The 15,646-nt window shown below is 39.2% G+C and overlaps 1 protein-coding gene across 1 annotated transcript in view; it reads right to left on the bottom strand.

Moving 5' to 3' along the window:
* The window catches only part of NUP210L (nucleoporin 210 like), a 90,637-nt gene that overhangs the window by 54,092 nt on the left and 20,899 nt on the right, over nt 1-15,646 (bottom strand). Inside the window, exons 8-13 of the mRNA XM_024573299.4 lie at nt 14,103-14,171; nt 13,507-13,613; nt 12,663-12,803; nt 10,294-10,431; nt 7,116-7,271; nt 2,379-2,577 (exon numbers count right to left, since the gene is read on the bottom strand). Coding sequence (XP_024429067.2) covers nt 2,379-2,577; nt 7,116-7,271; nt 10,294-10,431; nt 12,663-12,803; nt 13,507-13,613; nt 14,103-14,171 — 810 coding nt within the window. The remainder of the gene's footprint in view (nt 1-2,378; nt 2,578-7,115; nt 7,272-10,293; nt 10,432-12,662; nt 12,804-13,506; nt 13,614-14,102; nt 14,172-15,646) is intronic.

Below are 15,646 nucleotides of genomic sequence, written 5' to 3'. Positions count from 1 at the left end.
CTGCCCTTCCATTCTAAATGATAGCTTTGCTGGATACAGTAATCTTGGATGTAGGTCCTTGCCTTTCATGACTTGGAATACTTCTTGCCAGTCCCTTCTTGCCTGTAAGGTCTCTTTTGAGAAATCAGCTGACAGTCTTATGGGAACTCCTTTGTAGGTAACTGTGTCCTTATTTCTTGCTGCTTCTAAGATTCTCTCCTTCTGTTTCATCTTGGGTAATGTAATTATGATGTGCCTTGGGGTGTTCCTCCTTGGGTCCAGCTTCTTTGGGACTCTCTGAGCTTCCTGGCCTTCCTGGCAGTCTATTTCCTTTGCCAGATTGGGGAAGTTCTCCTTCATTATTTGTGCAAATAAGTTTTCAGTTTTTTGTTCCTCCTCTTCTCCTTCTGGCACCCCTATAATTCGGATGTTGGAACGTTTCGAGATGTCCTGGAGGTTCCTAAGCCTCTCCTCATTTTTCCGAATTCTTGTTGCTTCATTCTTTTCTGGTTGGATGTTTCTTTCTTCCTTCTGGTCCACACCATAGGTTTGAGTCCCAGTTTCCTTCCCATCACTATTGGTTCCCTGTACATTTTCCTTTGTCTCTCTTAGCATAGCCTTCATTTTTTCATCTAGTTTTCGACCAAATCCAACCAATTCTGTGAGCATCCTTATTACCAGCGTTTTGAACTGTGCATCTGATAGGTTGGCTATCTGTTCGGTGCTTAGTTGAATTATTTCTGGAGCCTTGAAGTGTTCTGTCTTTTGGGCCATTTTTTTTGTTTGTTTGGTTGTCTTGGCGCATCTGTTCCGTAAAGGGGCAGAGCTTTAGGTGTTCCCCAGGGCGGGGTAACGCTGGTCGCTGGGCTGTGACGCTGTACGTGAGGGAGGGGCCGAGAGGGAGCAATGGCGCCACTCCACTCTCCACCAGATTTTAGTCACTCCCTCTGCTACCCACAATCAAATTGGGCCCCTCTGGTGCTGGTTCCTGAGTGGGTGGGCTTGTGCATGCTCTAGGCCCCTGTGGGTCTCTCCAACAACCTCTCCTGTGAGGCTGGGAGTTTCTCCTGTTGCCGCCCCAACCCCCACGGGTGTTTTCAATCAGAGGTTTGAGGCTTTATTTCCCTGCACTGGAGCCCTGGGTTGTGAGGTCTGCTTCGCTCCCCGCCGGTTCGTCCAGGTTTATCTTTGTGCGAATGTGGGGCCTCGGGGTGCTACCCGCTGCTCTGCCTGCCCCGTTCTCTGCCACTTTGAGTCTGGCCCTCTCGGTTTATCTGTGCGCGAATGTAGGGCCGCAGGGTCTGCTAGTGGTCAGACTGCCTACCCCGTTTGTCCCACACTCCGCCAGTCTCAGTCCCGCCAAAGCAACGAGAGTCCTCTCCACCCCAGCTGCTCATCTCCGCCCCTCCTACCGGTCTGGATCAATGTTTCTTTTTTATCTCCTTGGTGTTGGTGTTCCTTGCCGTTCGATTTTCTGTCAGTTCTGGTTGTGCGAGGAGGCGCAGTGTGTCTACCTACGCCTCCATCTTGGTTCTCCCCCTCTCACCATTTTTGAGCAGGAAAAGTAATATCAAAGTTAAGTTTCATGAAGATCCATCTGATAGCCATGAGTATCACACTCAAAAATAAGTTAGGAGGACATTGTTACATCCCAGGTGAGAGATAACGAGGGTCTAAAAATTAGGAGAGATAACTTGAGAATAGAGGAGAGGAGAGAGATATGAATGACACTGTATTATAATTAGCAAGGGCAAGGGAGAAGTCCAAGTTGATGGCACTCATACAGATGTACTGTGAGAATTAAATGAGTTCATATATGAAAGTATTCAGAAAAAAAGCCTAGGAAACAGCAAATGCTAAGTAAATTCCAGATGCTACTACTGTCATCGTATTGATGAAAAACAATGGTGATCAGGGTTAAATATGAAGTTCAATATCAGAAAATGATGTTGATCTTCATGAATAACTTATTCACATCTTTATTAGAAAAATACAAATAATTCCTTTTAAAAATAAATTTAGTATATACATATACATACATACATACATACATACATATATTAAAGGGAACTCTATTACTCTTAGAAGAAGTATGGTACATATATTAAAGGAAAAGAGCTAGAAGCTAGAAACAGAGGACCATACTATGAACTAAAAACTGCTACTGTCTGACCACAATGAACCCTACACATGTTATTCAATTTCTGTGCCTGTTTCTTTCTACATCACATTATAACACTGACCACAAAGGGGTTGACAGAATAAATAAAACTACTGTAAAGAAAAGGTAATATGTGAATTTTTTAGTTTTTAGTTTTTAGACTATAATTTTTAGTTTCTGAACTGATGATTTGTCCTTTAATTTAAAGACAAAGAGAAAATAAACAGCCTACACTTACCTTCTTTGAGAAGAGTAAAGACTCCTTTCTTATCCATGTTTAGATCCAAGGATAAATGAGAGCAGTCTGTGAATGGGATGGCCTCTTTGGTCTCCTTATTTATGTGATACATAGCAATGGGGATTTCTATAAGCTGGCCGATCTCCACATCAGCATGAAATGGTAACAGTTCCATTTTGCTCAGTTTCAGGACATATATCTAGAGGGGAGAAAATTCATCTTTCTAGAAATTTATATTAGAAAAGTCTTAGAAGAAAACATCACGTAAATATTTAAATACATACATACACGTTCATGTATATATGTTTTATATAAAAATACTGTTCAAGATATACATGTGTGTGTATAGTAGGTGCTGAACACGTGACTCATTTCATTCCTTGATCAATTGATCTCTCTAAAGTGTCTAACATCATACAGCAGGTTCTGGCAAATTATGGCCAGTGTACAATTTTCTTAGCTTTTGTAAACTAAAAATGGTTTTTACATTTTTAAAGGGTTGTAAGATGAAACAACAACAATAGCAAGAAGAATATAGCCCTGGTTGGTGTGGCTCAGTGGCTTGAGTGCCTGAGAACCAAAGGGTCACCAGTTTGATTCCCAGTTAGGGTACGTGTCTGGGTTGCAGGCCAGGTCCCCAGCAGGGGGCGTGTGACAGGCAACTGATTGATGTGTCTCTCATAAATCGATGTTTCTCTCCCCCTCCCTTTCTCCCTTCCTTCCCTTCTCTCTACAAATAGATAAATAAAATCTTAAAAAAAAAGAATGTAAGATAGAGACTGTATGTGACCTACAAAATACTAAGATATTTACTATATGGCCCTTTACAGAAAAAGTTTGCTGACCTCTGATACAGAGATATTCCTCTTTCTTGACGTCTTTTTTAAAATATTTTTTATTTTGATTTTGCTATAGATTGCTTGTGTTCCCCACACAATTCATGTGTTGAAATCCCAATCCCCAAAGTGATGATATTAGGAAGTGAGGCCCTTGGGAGGTGACAAGGCCTTATTAATGGGATGCATGCTCTTATATAAGAGGCCCCACAGAGATCCCTAGTCCCTTCTACCATGTGAGTTCACAGCAAAAACACAGCCTTCTATGAACCAGGAAGCTTCCCTTCACCAGACACTATCTGCTGGTGCCTTCCTTTTGGGCTCCCCAGACTGCAAAATTGTGAGAACTTTCTGCTGGCCCTGGCCAGCGTGGCTCAGTTGGTTGGAGCATCATCCTGTAAACCAGGTGTCAAATTCATTTTCACTGGGGGCCATATCAGCCTCTCAGTTGCCTTGAAAGGGCCAAATGTAATTTTAGGACTGTATAAATGTAACTGCTCCTTAACTTGTGGCAAGGAGCTTGGTGATGCCGCCGGGTAGAAACAAGGTGCCGGGCCAGATAAAACAAGGTGGAGGGCCGGATTCGGCCCGCAGGCCTTGTGTTTGCCACCTGTGCTGTAAACCAAAACGTTGCAGGTTTGATTCTCAGTCAGAGCACCTGCCTATGTTGTGGGTTTGGTCCTTGATTGGGGCATATATGGGTGGCAACTGGTCGATGTTTCTCTCTCACATTGATGTTTCTCTCCCTCTGTCACTCCCTCCCTTCGTCTCCCTCTGGCATCAATAAATATATCCTCAGGTAAGGATTTAACTTTTTTTTTTTAGATTTTATTTATGTATTTTTATAGAGAGGGGAAGGGGGGAGAAAGAGAGGGAGAGAAACATTGATGTGAAAGAGAAACATGAATCAGTTGCCTCTCGCATGTCTCCAGCTGGGGATCCAGCCCTCAGCACAGGCATGTGCCCTGACTGGGAATCAAACCAGTGACCTTTCAGTTTGCAGACCAGTACTCAATCCACTGAGCCACACCAGCCAGGTCATGGGTGAGGATTTAAGGAAAAAAGGAAAGAAAGAGATTTCCGCTGGTTATAAGCCACCCAGCCTTTGGTATCTTATCATTGCAGCCCAAAGTCTTTTTATGATCACTTTCTATGTTTCTTCTGCTAGTTCCTCTTATTCTGCCTATGTCTCTTAAAGTAACACATATTTTGACTCTATATGCCTTTCCTGGGAAATCTTATCTAGTTCCAGAACTTCAATAACCAATCATATGCTGATAACTCTAAATATTTATCTATAGCCTTAATCTTTCAGTTGTCTTTCAGACCCCTACTTTCTATTATTTAAAATTTTTTTTATTTATTGATTTTAGGGACATGGACAAAGTGGGGAGGAGACAGACAGAAACATCAATTTGTTGTTTTACTTATTTATACATTCACTGGTTGATTCCTGTATGTGCCGTAATTGGGGATCAAACCTGCAACCTTGGCATATTGGGACGACGCTCTAACCAACTGAGCTACCCTGCCATAGCTTACCCTATTTCGTGGTTGCTCCATTGGTGTATCACACTAATGTATCCGAAACGGAATTCATCACCTTCCTCTTTTTCCCTTTTCCTGTGTTTCTATCCACTTAGTTGCCAAAGCTGGAAACCTCTGTGTCTTTAAATCTTTCACTTTTCCCCACCCCGATGGGTATCAAATTTGACTAAGGCTACTTTTAAATAACCCTCAATTTCATTAGCTCGGGCTTAACTGGATACCTTGCCTTTACCTTTCCCTTTAATCCATTCTACTTTACTAGTATATAGCACCAGCAACTATCTTTTGTTCCTTTTAAAATGTAGTTGCTATTATCTAACTATAAAAATAATTACATATCTTTCTAAACACAGGTTTTACCATAATATTGGCCTTATTAAAAATCTGTGTTGGCTTCCCACCGTCTATAGCAAGGATCAGCAAATGTTTTCTTTTCTTTTCTCTTAAAGATTTTATTTATTTATTTTTAGAGAGGGGAAGGGAAGGAGAAAGAGAGGGAGAGAAACATCAACATGTGGTTGCCTCTTGTGCGCCCCCTACTGGGGACCTGGCCCGCAACCTGAGTTGTGTGGGTGCCCTAGACTGGGAATTGAACTGGCAACCCTTTGGCTCTCAGGCTGGCACTCAGTCCACTGAACCACACCAGCCAGGACTAACAAACATTTTCTGTAAAGGGCTAGATAGCAAGTATTTTAGGTTTTGGAGACCACAGGGTCTCTATGGCAACTACCCACTCCATAGCTGTGGCTTGAAAGCAGCTATAGATAATATGTAAATGAATGAAAGTGTCTGTGTTCTGGTAAAACTTTATTTACCAAAAGGCAGCAGATTGAGTTTTTGACTCTTTAGCCTTAGTTTAGATCCATCATTAGAAGTCTTGTTCAAATTCCCACCTCTTCATGACAGTCTCCAACTGGTCACATCTATAAGGATTTTTCTTTTCTAAACTAATGATACTTTTATTTTTTAATTCAAGTAACTATCAAGTCTAACTTTTTCAGGGTAAAATACCTCATATATCATTTTCTTAAAATGTCATTTAACTTTTCATGCAAACATATCTTCCTAGTTAGACTTTAGATTCTTTAAAATAGGGATATGTGTCTTTGAAGGTCTTATGATACCTAGCATGGTATTAAGTGTACTCAATAAATATTTGAATGGTAACAAAATGCTAAATACTGCAAGGAACAGCAACATACACTGACATATATTAAAAAGTGGGAGAAAAACCAGAAAAACAGTTATATATAATATAGTAAAAAAGACTTTTCAACCTTTTAGAAATAAGACTGACAAAAATATGAAACTAGAGCCCTGGACAGTGTGGCCCGTTGGTTGGAGCATCATCCCATAAACAGAAAGGTTGCAGGTTCGATTCCCAGTCAGGATCAGTTTCAGTTCCCAGTTGGGATGTGTGCAAGAGGCAACCAATCGATGTTTCTCTCCCTCTCTCTCTCCCTCTCTTCCCCTCTAAGCATGTCTTCAGGTGAGGATAAAAAAGTAAAAAACAAAAAGGAATTAGAGATAAAGTTACTGTATTTTGTCGTGTGTGTAATGTGCACCCACGTTTTTGTGCGCACTATACACGGGATTATTGTACCCCAATTATTATTCCCATGATATGTGATCATTATATCCATATATAATGCACACCATTATTTTTCCCTCAAATACTGGGGCAAAAAAGTGTGCATTATACACAGTAAAACATGGTACTGTAAAAGCCATATATATGATAACAACATAACACAACAATAAAAACAGGTAACATTAAGTTATAAATATATCTGAAGCATTAGGGTAAACATCATTTCATTTAATTTTTTTTAACACTTTATTTATTTATTTTTAGAAAGAGGAGAAAGGAGGGGGAGAAACATCGATGTGTGGTTGCCTCTCACGTGTCCCCTGCTGGGGACCTGACGCATAACCCAGGCAATGTACTGGCGACCCTTTGGTTCACAGCCCGGTGCTCAAGCCACTGAGTCACACCAGCCAGGGCTCTTCTCATTTAATTCTGACAATAATCCTCTGATGTGATACTATCATTATCTCCATTTTAGAGAGGAGAAAACAAACGTAGACATTAAATAACTGGCTATTAAGTGAAGCAGGATTCAATCCAGGTCAAGAATACTTAAGGAATATGCACTTCCAGATTGAATTTGATCATCATTTTTAAAAAAGCCAATTTGGACTAGAAAGAAATTTAAATGTGTTACTCTATTCTTAATTTAGACAGCAGAAAAAGTAAAAAAAAAAAAAAAAGAGAGAGAGAGAGAGAAAGAAAAAAGAAATTAGACAGCAGTGTCTCAGGGGTCATAATAAGGTTCTTTGGAGAATTGTTTACCTTAATTTCTCCATATCGAAAGAGATTTTGTACATCTCGGGCCAAAACAGTGCTGCTGCCCCTGACCTGACCTGCAGTCACCACTCCTTTCGTGGTTACCATGGCCACTGTTTCATTAGAAGAGGTCCAGGTGAAGTTGCCACTGCCACCCTCTACCTGTGAAAAAACGCCAACTTACATTGAATTACTATAGGTGAAAAATGTAATTTAAGTGAAGCTGTAAAATCAGTCAAGTAAAGTTTAAGAAACACTCAAAATATGTAATTAATTATTTCTAGACACATGAAGAAACTGGGATGTTATAGTAAAAAACAAAAGGGAAATGCTGAAAGGAGGTTATGTAATAGCAGTATCACAAAATGTCAAAAAAGGGTACAAGGAAGCTTGACAAAACTTTATAAAACTCACAAGGAAAGGATAAATGGAAGGCAGAAAGTACACTGAGTCTTGTCAGGATGACAGTATTCAAGAGCATGATCTGGTTGTCACCAAAAGCTGAATTATACTATTGAGTTGGCCAAAGAGTTCATTTGTTTTTTCTGTACAATGACTCTACTAGTGCTTAGTTGTCTTAGTTTCATTCTAAACTATTTTGTTAGATTGTATTGTGACAGCTGTCATATCAGTGTGCATTAAAAAACTTACCAAAATGGCTGAATATTTGTGTAGCCATTTTAATATTAAAGATGGAAGAAAATAAGCAACATTTTCAGCAGATTATGCTTTATTATTTCAAAAAAGGTAAAAATGCAACTGAAACGCAAAAAAAGATTAGTGCAGTATATGGAGAAAGTGCTGTGACTGATTGAATGTATCAAAAGTGGTTTGTGAGGATCCATGCTGGAGATTTTTCATTGGACAATGCTCCACGGTTGGGTAGACAGGTTGAAGTTGATAGCGAGCAAATTGAGACATTAATTGATAACAATCAACATTAGAAAATTTGGGGACTTCCGGCCAAGATGCAAGCGTAGGTAGATACATTTTGCCTCCTCACACAACCAAAAGAAGGACAACAACAAATTTAAAAACAAAAAACAACCAGAATTACCGGAAAATCAAACTGTAAGGAAGTCTGACAACCAAGGAGTTAAAGAAGAAACATTCATCCAGACTGGTAGGAGGGGCAGAGATGGGCAGTCAGGGCAGAAAGGACTCGAAGCAAGGCTGTGGCTGGAGGACCAGGGTGGGCAAGGTGACTACTGGCGGACCCAGTGGTCCCACATTGGTGTGTGGATAAACAAGGAGGAACAACTAGAGAGTGAGACAGACCACTCAACCCAGGTTCCAGTGCGGGAAAATAAAACCTCAAAACCTCTGACTGAAAAAAATCTGTAGGGGTTGTGGCTACAGGAGAAACTTCCAGGAGAGTTCATTGGAGAGACCCACAGGGTCCTAGAACATACACAACCTACCCACCAAGGAATCAGCACCAGAAGGGTGCCATTTGCTTGTGGGTAGCTGAGAAAGTGACTGAGAGCTGGCCTTGTTCCCTCTTGGACCCCTCCCACACATACAGTGCCACAACACAGTGACATGGATTGCCCCACCCTGGTGAATATCTAAGGCTCCACCCCTTACTATGTAACAGGCACCCTGAGCCAAAAAAATACAGCCCAAATGAAAGAACAGATCAAAGCTCCAGAAAAAAATACAACTAAGTGACAAAGAGATAGCCAACCTATCAGGTGCACAGTTCAAAACACTAGTAATCAGGATGCTCACAGAAGTGGTTGAGTACAGTTACAAAATAGAGGAAAAAGTGAAGGCTATGCAAAGTGGAATAAAGTGAACCCACAATGGAAGGAAGGAAACTGGGACTCAAATGAATGGTGTGGACCAGAAGGAAGAAAGAAACATCCAACCAGAACGGAATGAAGCAACAAGAATTCGGAAAAATGAGGAGAGGCTTAGGAACCTGTGGGACAACTTTAAATGTTCCAACATCCAAATTATAGGGGTGCCAGAAGGAGAAAAGGAGGAGCAATAAATGGAAAACTTATTTGAACAAATAATGAAGGAGAAGTTCCCCAATCTGGCAAAGGAAATAAGACTGCCAGGAAGTCCAGGGAGCTGAGAATCCCAAAGAAGTTGGACCCAAGGAGGAACACACCAAGGAACATCATAATTACATTACCCAAGATTAAAAATAAGGAGAGAATCTTAAAAGCAGCAAGAGAAAAGGAGACAGTTACTTACAAAGGAGTTCCCATAAGACTATCAGCTCAAAAGAAACCTTGAAGGCAAGAAGGGGCTGGAAAGAAGTATTCCAAGTCATGAAAGGCAAGGACTTACATCCAAGATTACTCTGTCCAACAAAGCTATCATTTAGAATGGAAGGGCAGATAAAGTGCTTCCCAGATAAGGTCAAGTTAAAGGAGTTCATCATCACCAAGCCCTTATTATATGAAATGTTAAAGGGATTTATCTAAGAAAAAGAAGATAAAAAATGTGAACAGTAAAATGACAACAAACTCACAGCTATTAACAACTGAACCTAAAAAAAGCAAAAACAAACTAAGCAAACAACTAGAACAGGAACAGAATCACAGAAATGGAGATCACATGGAGGGTTATCAGTAGGGGAGTGGGTGGCGAGAGGGGGGAAAGGTACAGAGAATAAGTAGCATAAATGGTAGGTACAAAACAGACAGGGGGAGGTTAATAATAGTGTAGGAAATGTAGAAGCCAAAGAACTTATATGTATGATCCATGGACATGAACTAAAGGGGGGGAATGCGGGTGGGAGGGGGTGTGCAGGCCAGAGAGGAATAAAGGGGTGGGAGGGGGAGGAAATGGTACAACTGTAATAGCATAATCAATAAAATATATTAAAAAATAAGGAAGGAAATTTAACATATGACACAACATGGATGAATTTTAAAGACATTCAATTAAGTAAAAAAAAAAACAACAACAAAAGGAAAAAAAAAAACAAGAAAAACCCACATTATACTATGTGGGAGATAGCCAACATACTCAAAATATCTAAATCAATAGTTATGGGTGAAAATGAAATATGTGTCTTTTACTCAAAAAAAAATAAATGGACTTTTTGGCCAACCCAATATTAGGACTAGGGGGAAAAAAATTTTAAATTAGCCTAATATCAATAAATTAAGGTATCAGAGAAACTGACTTATCTCCTTGTGCATTCTTGTATTATAGGATAACATACCTTTACTTTATAACGATATAATATTCCCATAGGATGATGAGGAAATGCCAGAAACTTGGGTGTAAGCTTGATAGGAAAATAAATCTTCACTTCTTGCTGATGTACAATTGAAAATTTTATAGGCTGAATATCTTTATTCTAGAAGGCCAGAAAAAAAGGGAGCAAAATAGATCTTATGAGAATTGTTCTTATGATACACATTCATAGAGCATCGGCAAAATGGTGTGCTAATGAGTTACTCAACCAGTTTCTATCTATAAAAGAAATAAATAAATGTTTCTATTCATTAAAGAAGCACAACTACTATGGTTCATTAATAATGAAAGGAATTTTGCTAGACCTAAAGTAAGTATCACAATCAGGGAAGGTAGTTAAAATTTCCTGAAATAAAAGTTTTATCAAGAGAGGGAAGGAAATCATAGTTTCAGAAAGAAAGACTCTTGGACATCCATCAGTTAAATGTATAAACTGTAAAGGCAAAGGGATATGACAAGCTATTCAGAAGAAAAGAAAGAGAACATTTAAAGATGCTGGGGTAAGACATCCCCCTCATTTTTAAAAACAAAGCAGGGTTTGGGGAGTAAGGGAATCTATACAGGTAAAAAGAGTCCTCACACTCAACTACACTGGTATTTTCTCTTTGAAGGCAAAAATGCTATTATCTCTCTATCTCTCTATCTCTCTATCTATCTATCTACCTACCTACCTACCTACCTACCTACCTACCTACCTACTTACCTACCTATCTGCGTGTCTTTTAAAGAAGCCCTGAAATATTTATCAACAGTCTCACATGTGCAATAGTGGCTCGGATTTTCTCTACACTCTCTTAAGGTAACTGGGTCATAAACTGACAATACCATAAGTCTTTCAGTTTAAAAGAACATTATTCTATTTTAGCCCACTAAAACTAATTTTAGACTTTTGACTTTCAAAACTGTAAGAGAATAAATTTGTGTTGTCTTAAGACGAAAGACAGAGAGAATCATTCTGATGGTATTTAGGTGACCACTGAGAGAAACAAGAAATAATCTATTTGGAACAGGAAGCATATGCTGGGCCTGGATAGAACTCTTACCACTCAAAAAGAAGGTAATAGTACAAAACGGGCTGGTCCTGGGAAGACATTTTATAACACATAGAAAAAGAGAGAACGTAGTACTTAAAAAGGCAAAGGATGAAATGCTCTTGAAAAATTTTTACTGCAGGGGACATATATTTTAAACAGTGTCTGCTTTGGTACATTAGAAAATATGGATGTGAAATAAGAGATAAAAGCAGAGCTATGACAACAAACTGGAAAAAGGAGGTACTGTATTTTTCAGACTGTAAGACCCACCGGACCATAAGACATACCTAGGTTTTAGAGGAGGAAAATAGGGAAAAAAACCCCGCTACACGGCCACCCCCCACCCCGACAGGTAAGCTACATTCGGACTATAAGATGCACCCCCGTTTTCCTCCCAAATTTGGGGGGGAAAAGCAAAAACAAAAGCAAACAACTAGAACAGGAACAGACCATAGAGATAGAGATCACATGGAGGGGTGCCAATAGGGGAGTGGGAGGGGGAGAGGGGGGAAAGGTACAGAGAATAAGTAGCTTAGATGATAGGTGAAAAATAGACAGGGGGAGGGTAAGAATAGTGTAGGAAATGTAGAAGCCAAAGAACTTATAAGTATGACCCATGGACATGAACTATAGGGGGGAATGTGGGAGGGAGGGGGTGGGCAGGATGGAGTGGAATGAGGGCGGGGGGGAAATGGGACAACTGTAATAGCATAATCAATAAATATATATTTTTTTAAAAACTGATTCATTCCTATCTCTTTACCCAGTAAGTTCATTTCTGATATTATATATATAACATGAAAATTAACCAAAAGGAAAAAATTATAGAAAAATACTGCTATGCCATTTACAATAGTAAGAGACTGGAAATAAGGCAAAAGTTCAATGTGGGAGGCATGGTTAATTAAATTGGCAGATTAATCCTCCGGCTTTTTAGAATAGATAGTACTCTATGTGGACCTAATGACAACTGTGCGTATGAAATAATTATTTAAAGGAACCTCAAGTGGTATAAATACACAGTGACCATCGATGCACATAAGTACAATAACAAAGACTGGAACAGAAAACTGGCAGAGGTATAAACTACGGAGTGCAGTGTTTATCAGTTTTGTATTTATGTGGAAGGTAAAGGGGGGATATGCCATATATCTGCTTGCAAGTCAAGAATCAGAATGCCTTGCCCACTCTAGTTTTTTACAGCCAAAAAAAAAAAAAAAAAAATCAGTGTTCTCAGAAATTTTTCCCCTGCCCCACATCAGTGTACTCAGAATTTAAAGATAGCCTTGTCAGCTCATACCTGGTAAATGATGGAAGTCAGGGATGCATTTATCACCACGACCCCATCTTTCAGGGCTTTCACTACGTGGTAAGATCCATTCACAGTAGTTAGCTGCTCTTCAAAGTACTCCCTTAGGAACTGGCACATAATCCTCATGTTCTGAAAATCAGCCCAACAGCAACACAAACCTGAAGAAATGTTTTTTCCCTAAAGCCATCTTAATCCCAAAGCATTAAAGAAAAAAAGTGTGGCTATGCATTCTGGGGATAAAATAAATAAATAAGAACAAAATCTTTGCTCGCTCTCTCTCATGAAATTCTAAGCTTGAAAGATGTAATTTTAAAGTGGTACCAGTTTTTGAAAGACTTGTTAATGGCAAGTAATCTGAAATAGAGAGTCAAAGCTTCGGTAAATTTTAATGCGGTTTTTGCCATCCCATAATCTCACAGTTCTCCCGGAAAAGAAAAAGAATCCTGGAGAGTGAGTAGAAGACTTCATATCTGATGTTCACACTACTACTCTCATCACTACAACACTGGTGACCATCTCTGGACGCAGTTGTAGAATGAGGGTACCCTCCAAAGCATCATCACTGGTGCTCCCTTCAGTTCTTTTCTATAGTTCTGACCAAATCCTATCTTTTACTTCTGACTAGCATTCCTCAAGGACAGAACTATTTAATAATAATAATAATAATAATAATAATGTAGTAATTTGCATTTCCAAAGGTAAAATCTGGAAGCAAAAGAAAAAACTGGCTCCCCAGCCACGCACATGCACACACACACACACACACAAAGCCTCACTCAAAGAGTTATCCATACAAGGGAGGGGCCAGAAAAAACACGAAGGAGAGACTCACGTCTGAAATGTAGACCTTCGTGCTGCTTTTATCAAACACTTCTACTGTGATCACATACACCTGTCCCACCTCTAGACTCCAGCGGTCTCCAGGTTGGACTGTGAAACCTATACACAAATCAAGAAATGAAAATATTAGGAGAGTTTCCAAAGTAAATCCTGTACTTCATTCTATCAAATTGTATAATAATTTGGGGTTCCAAAGATCCTTGGCTTAACTGAGCCAAAGAAATACTCTGTTATATCTGTACATAAAAACAAACCACAATTGTGTTCACTCATAATGTGTCAAGAAAGATTTTAGCTATTTTCAGTCAAGTTGTTTTGAATGGTCTAAAGATATTCAGATTCCTTTCTCTTGTATAAAGTCTCTTTTCCTAACACAACATTTTAATACATGAATCTTTATATTTTTCCACAATCTGTTTCAAGGTGCTTCACTCTTGCAGACAGCATATAACCAGAACAATGTGTGAAAACATGTCAAAGTGAAGTTGAAGTTAATTAGGTCTCAAAATGAAGGTGTAAGAAGCATTGTAGTTTTTAATGCATTCACTTTAGCTATTTAGCTTTCAGAAAATCATTATCTAAAAATACCTAAAAAGCCAGGCTCTACAACATATATGGTGCAGTTTGGAAGTCCAGACACAGATCGCATATGGACATCTTAATTTTTGCTTAAGGAAATCATATGAGCCAGAGTTGGATGAAAAGAAAACATGAGCTACCAAAGGAAAAAAATAAACTCACCAACAAAATTCTATCCTTTGAAAAGCAAAAACTGCCCTGGCTGGTGTGGTTCAGTGGACTGAGTGCCAGACTGCGAGGCAGGGGGTAGCCGGTTCGGTTCCCAGTCAGGGCACGTGCCTGGGTTGTAGGCCAGGTCCCCAGTGGGCAGCACGCAGGAGGCAATCACACATTGATGTTTCTCTCCCTCTCTTTCTCTCTCCCTTCCCCTCTCTCTAAAAATAAATAAAATCTTTAAAAATTAAAGCAAAAACTTGTACACTTCTGAGAACTTCTGAGACAAATCTGAGGGACTCAGTAATCACCGGAATCAGGTATTCTTGAATTTCAAATTTGAGGAAGACGGAATGAGAGAAAAATGGTCATGCTCTGTGCTTTTAATATTCATTTAGCTGCAGAATCCTTTCTCCAAATAAATTCTTACACAGGAGCCCACAGTGGGAAACAGGACAAAGTGGCATGGCGCTGGCTGAAGGGATGAGCAGCGCTGGAGATGGAGGAATATGGTGAAGCATGACTTGCCATCTAGCCTGTGCTCTGCAGGCTGTTTTTAAAAAATCACTAATTGATTTTCTGTTATCTGCAGCAAATCTTTAATACCAAAATGTTTTCTCTTTGCCACCAAAGTTACTAATGTGTCACTTATACATTATACTACCCATTATTCCCTTCAGTGAAATTCTAGCAGAAATACAAATTTATTCTGCTATCCATATATACAGACCTAATTAGGAACATAGTTCCCTCTCAAAATATACTGCATCCAAAAGCTAAGAAGACAGCGGTAAAAGCACAAACAATAAAATATTTAAAAATTTTAAAAATGAGATCTTCTAAAAAAATACAAAACAAAAAAAAAGCTAAGAAGTTATTTCTGCTCTGAAAAATATATAACTGAGATGACTGAACAGAAAACACTCATTAATTGAAAGTACACTAATTTAGATGTTGTATTAATTCAGTCATGCACTAAGCTACAATTTAGCACTACATTATCTATGGTGATAATGGAAATAAAATATTTAATCTACTTGAGGGATGAAACTTTTAAAGCTGCCTCAGTACTCCAGAGGAGCTGCAGATATACATACAATTGATATGCTAATTAAAGATGATTTTTACCTATTTATTTTTTATCTATTTATTAAAGCAAGTCTTTAAAAAAAATTTTTTAAATTTTTTAAGATCTTATTTATATATTTTTAGAGAGGGGAAGTGAGGGAGAAAGAGAGGGAGAGAAACTTCAATGTATGATTGGCTCTTGTGTGCCGCCCACTGGGGACCTGGCCCGAAACCCAGGCATGTGCCCTGACTGGGCATCAAACCGGTGATTCTTTGGTTGGCAGGCAGGTACTCAGTCCACTGAGCCACACCAACTAGGGCTAAAGCAAATC

The sequence above is a fragment of the Desmodus rotundus genome, chromosome 12 (genome assembly GCF_022682495.2).
Source record: "Desmodus rotundus isolate HL8 chromosome 12, HLdesRot8A.1, whole genome shotgun sequence".
NCBI classification, from domain to species: Eukaryota; Metazoa; Chordata; class Mammalia; order Chiroptera; family Phyllostomidae; genus Desmodus; species Desmodus rotundus.
The sequence above is the reverse complement of the archived record's forward strand: the minus strand, read 5'-3'. Positions and strand labels throughout refer to the sequence as shown.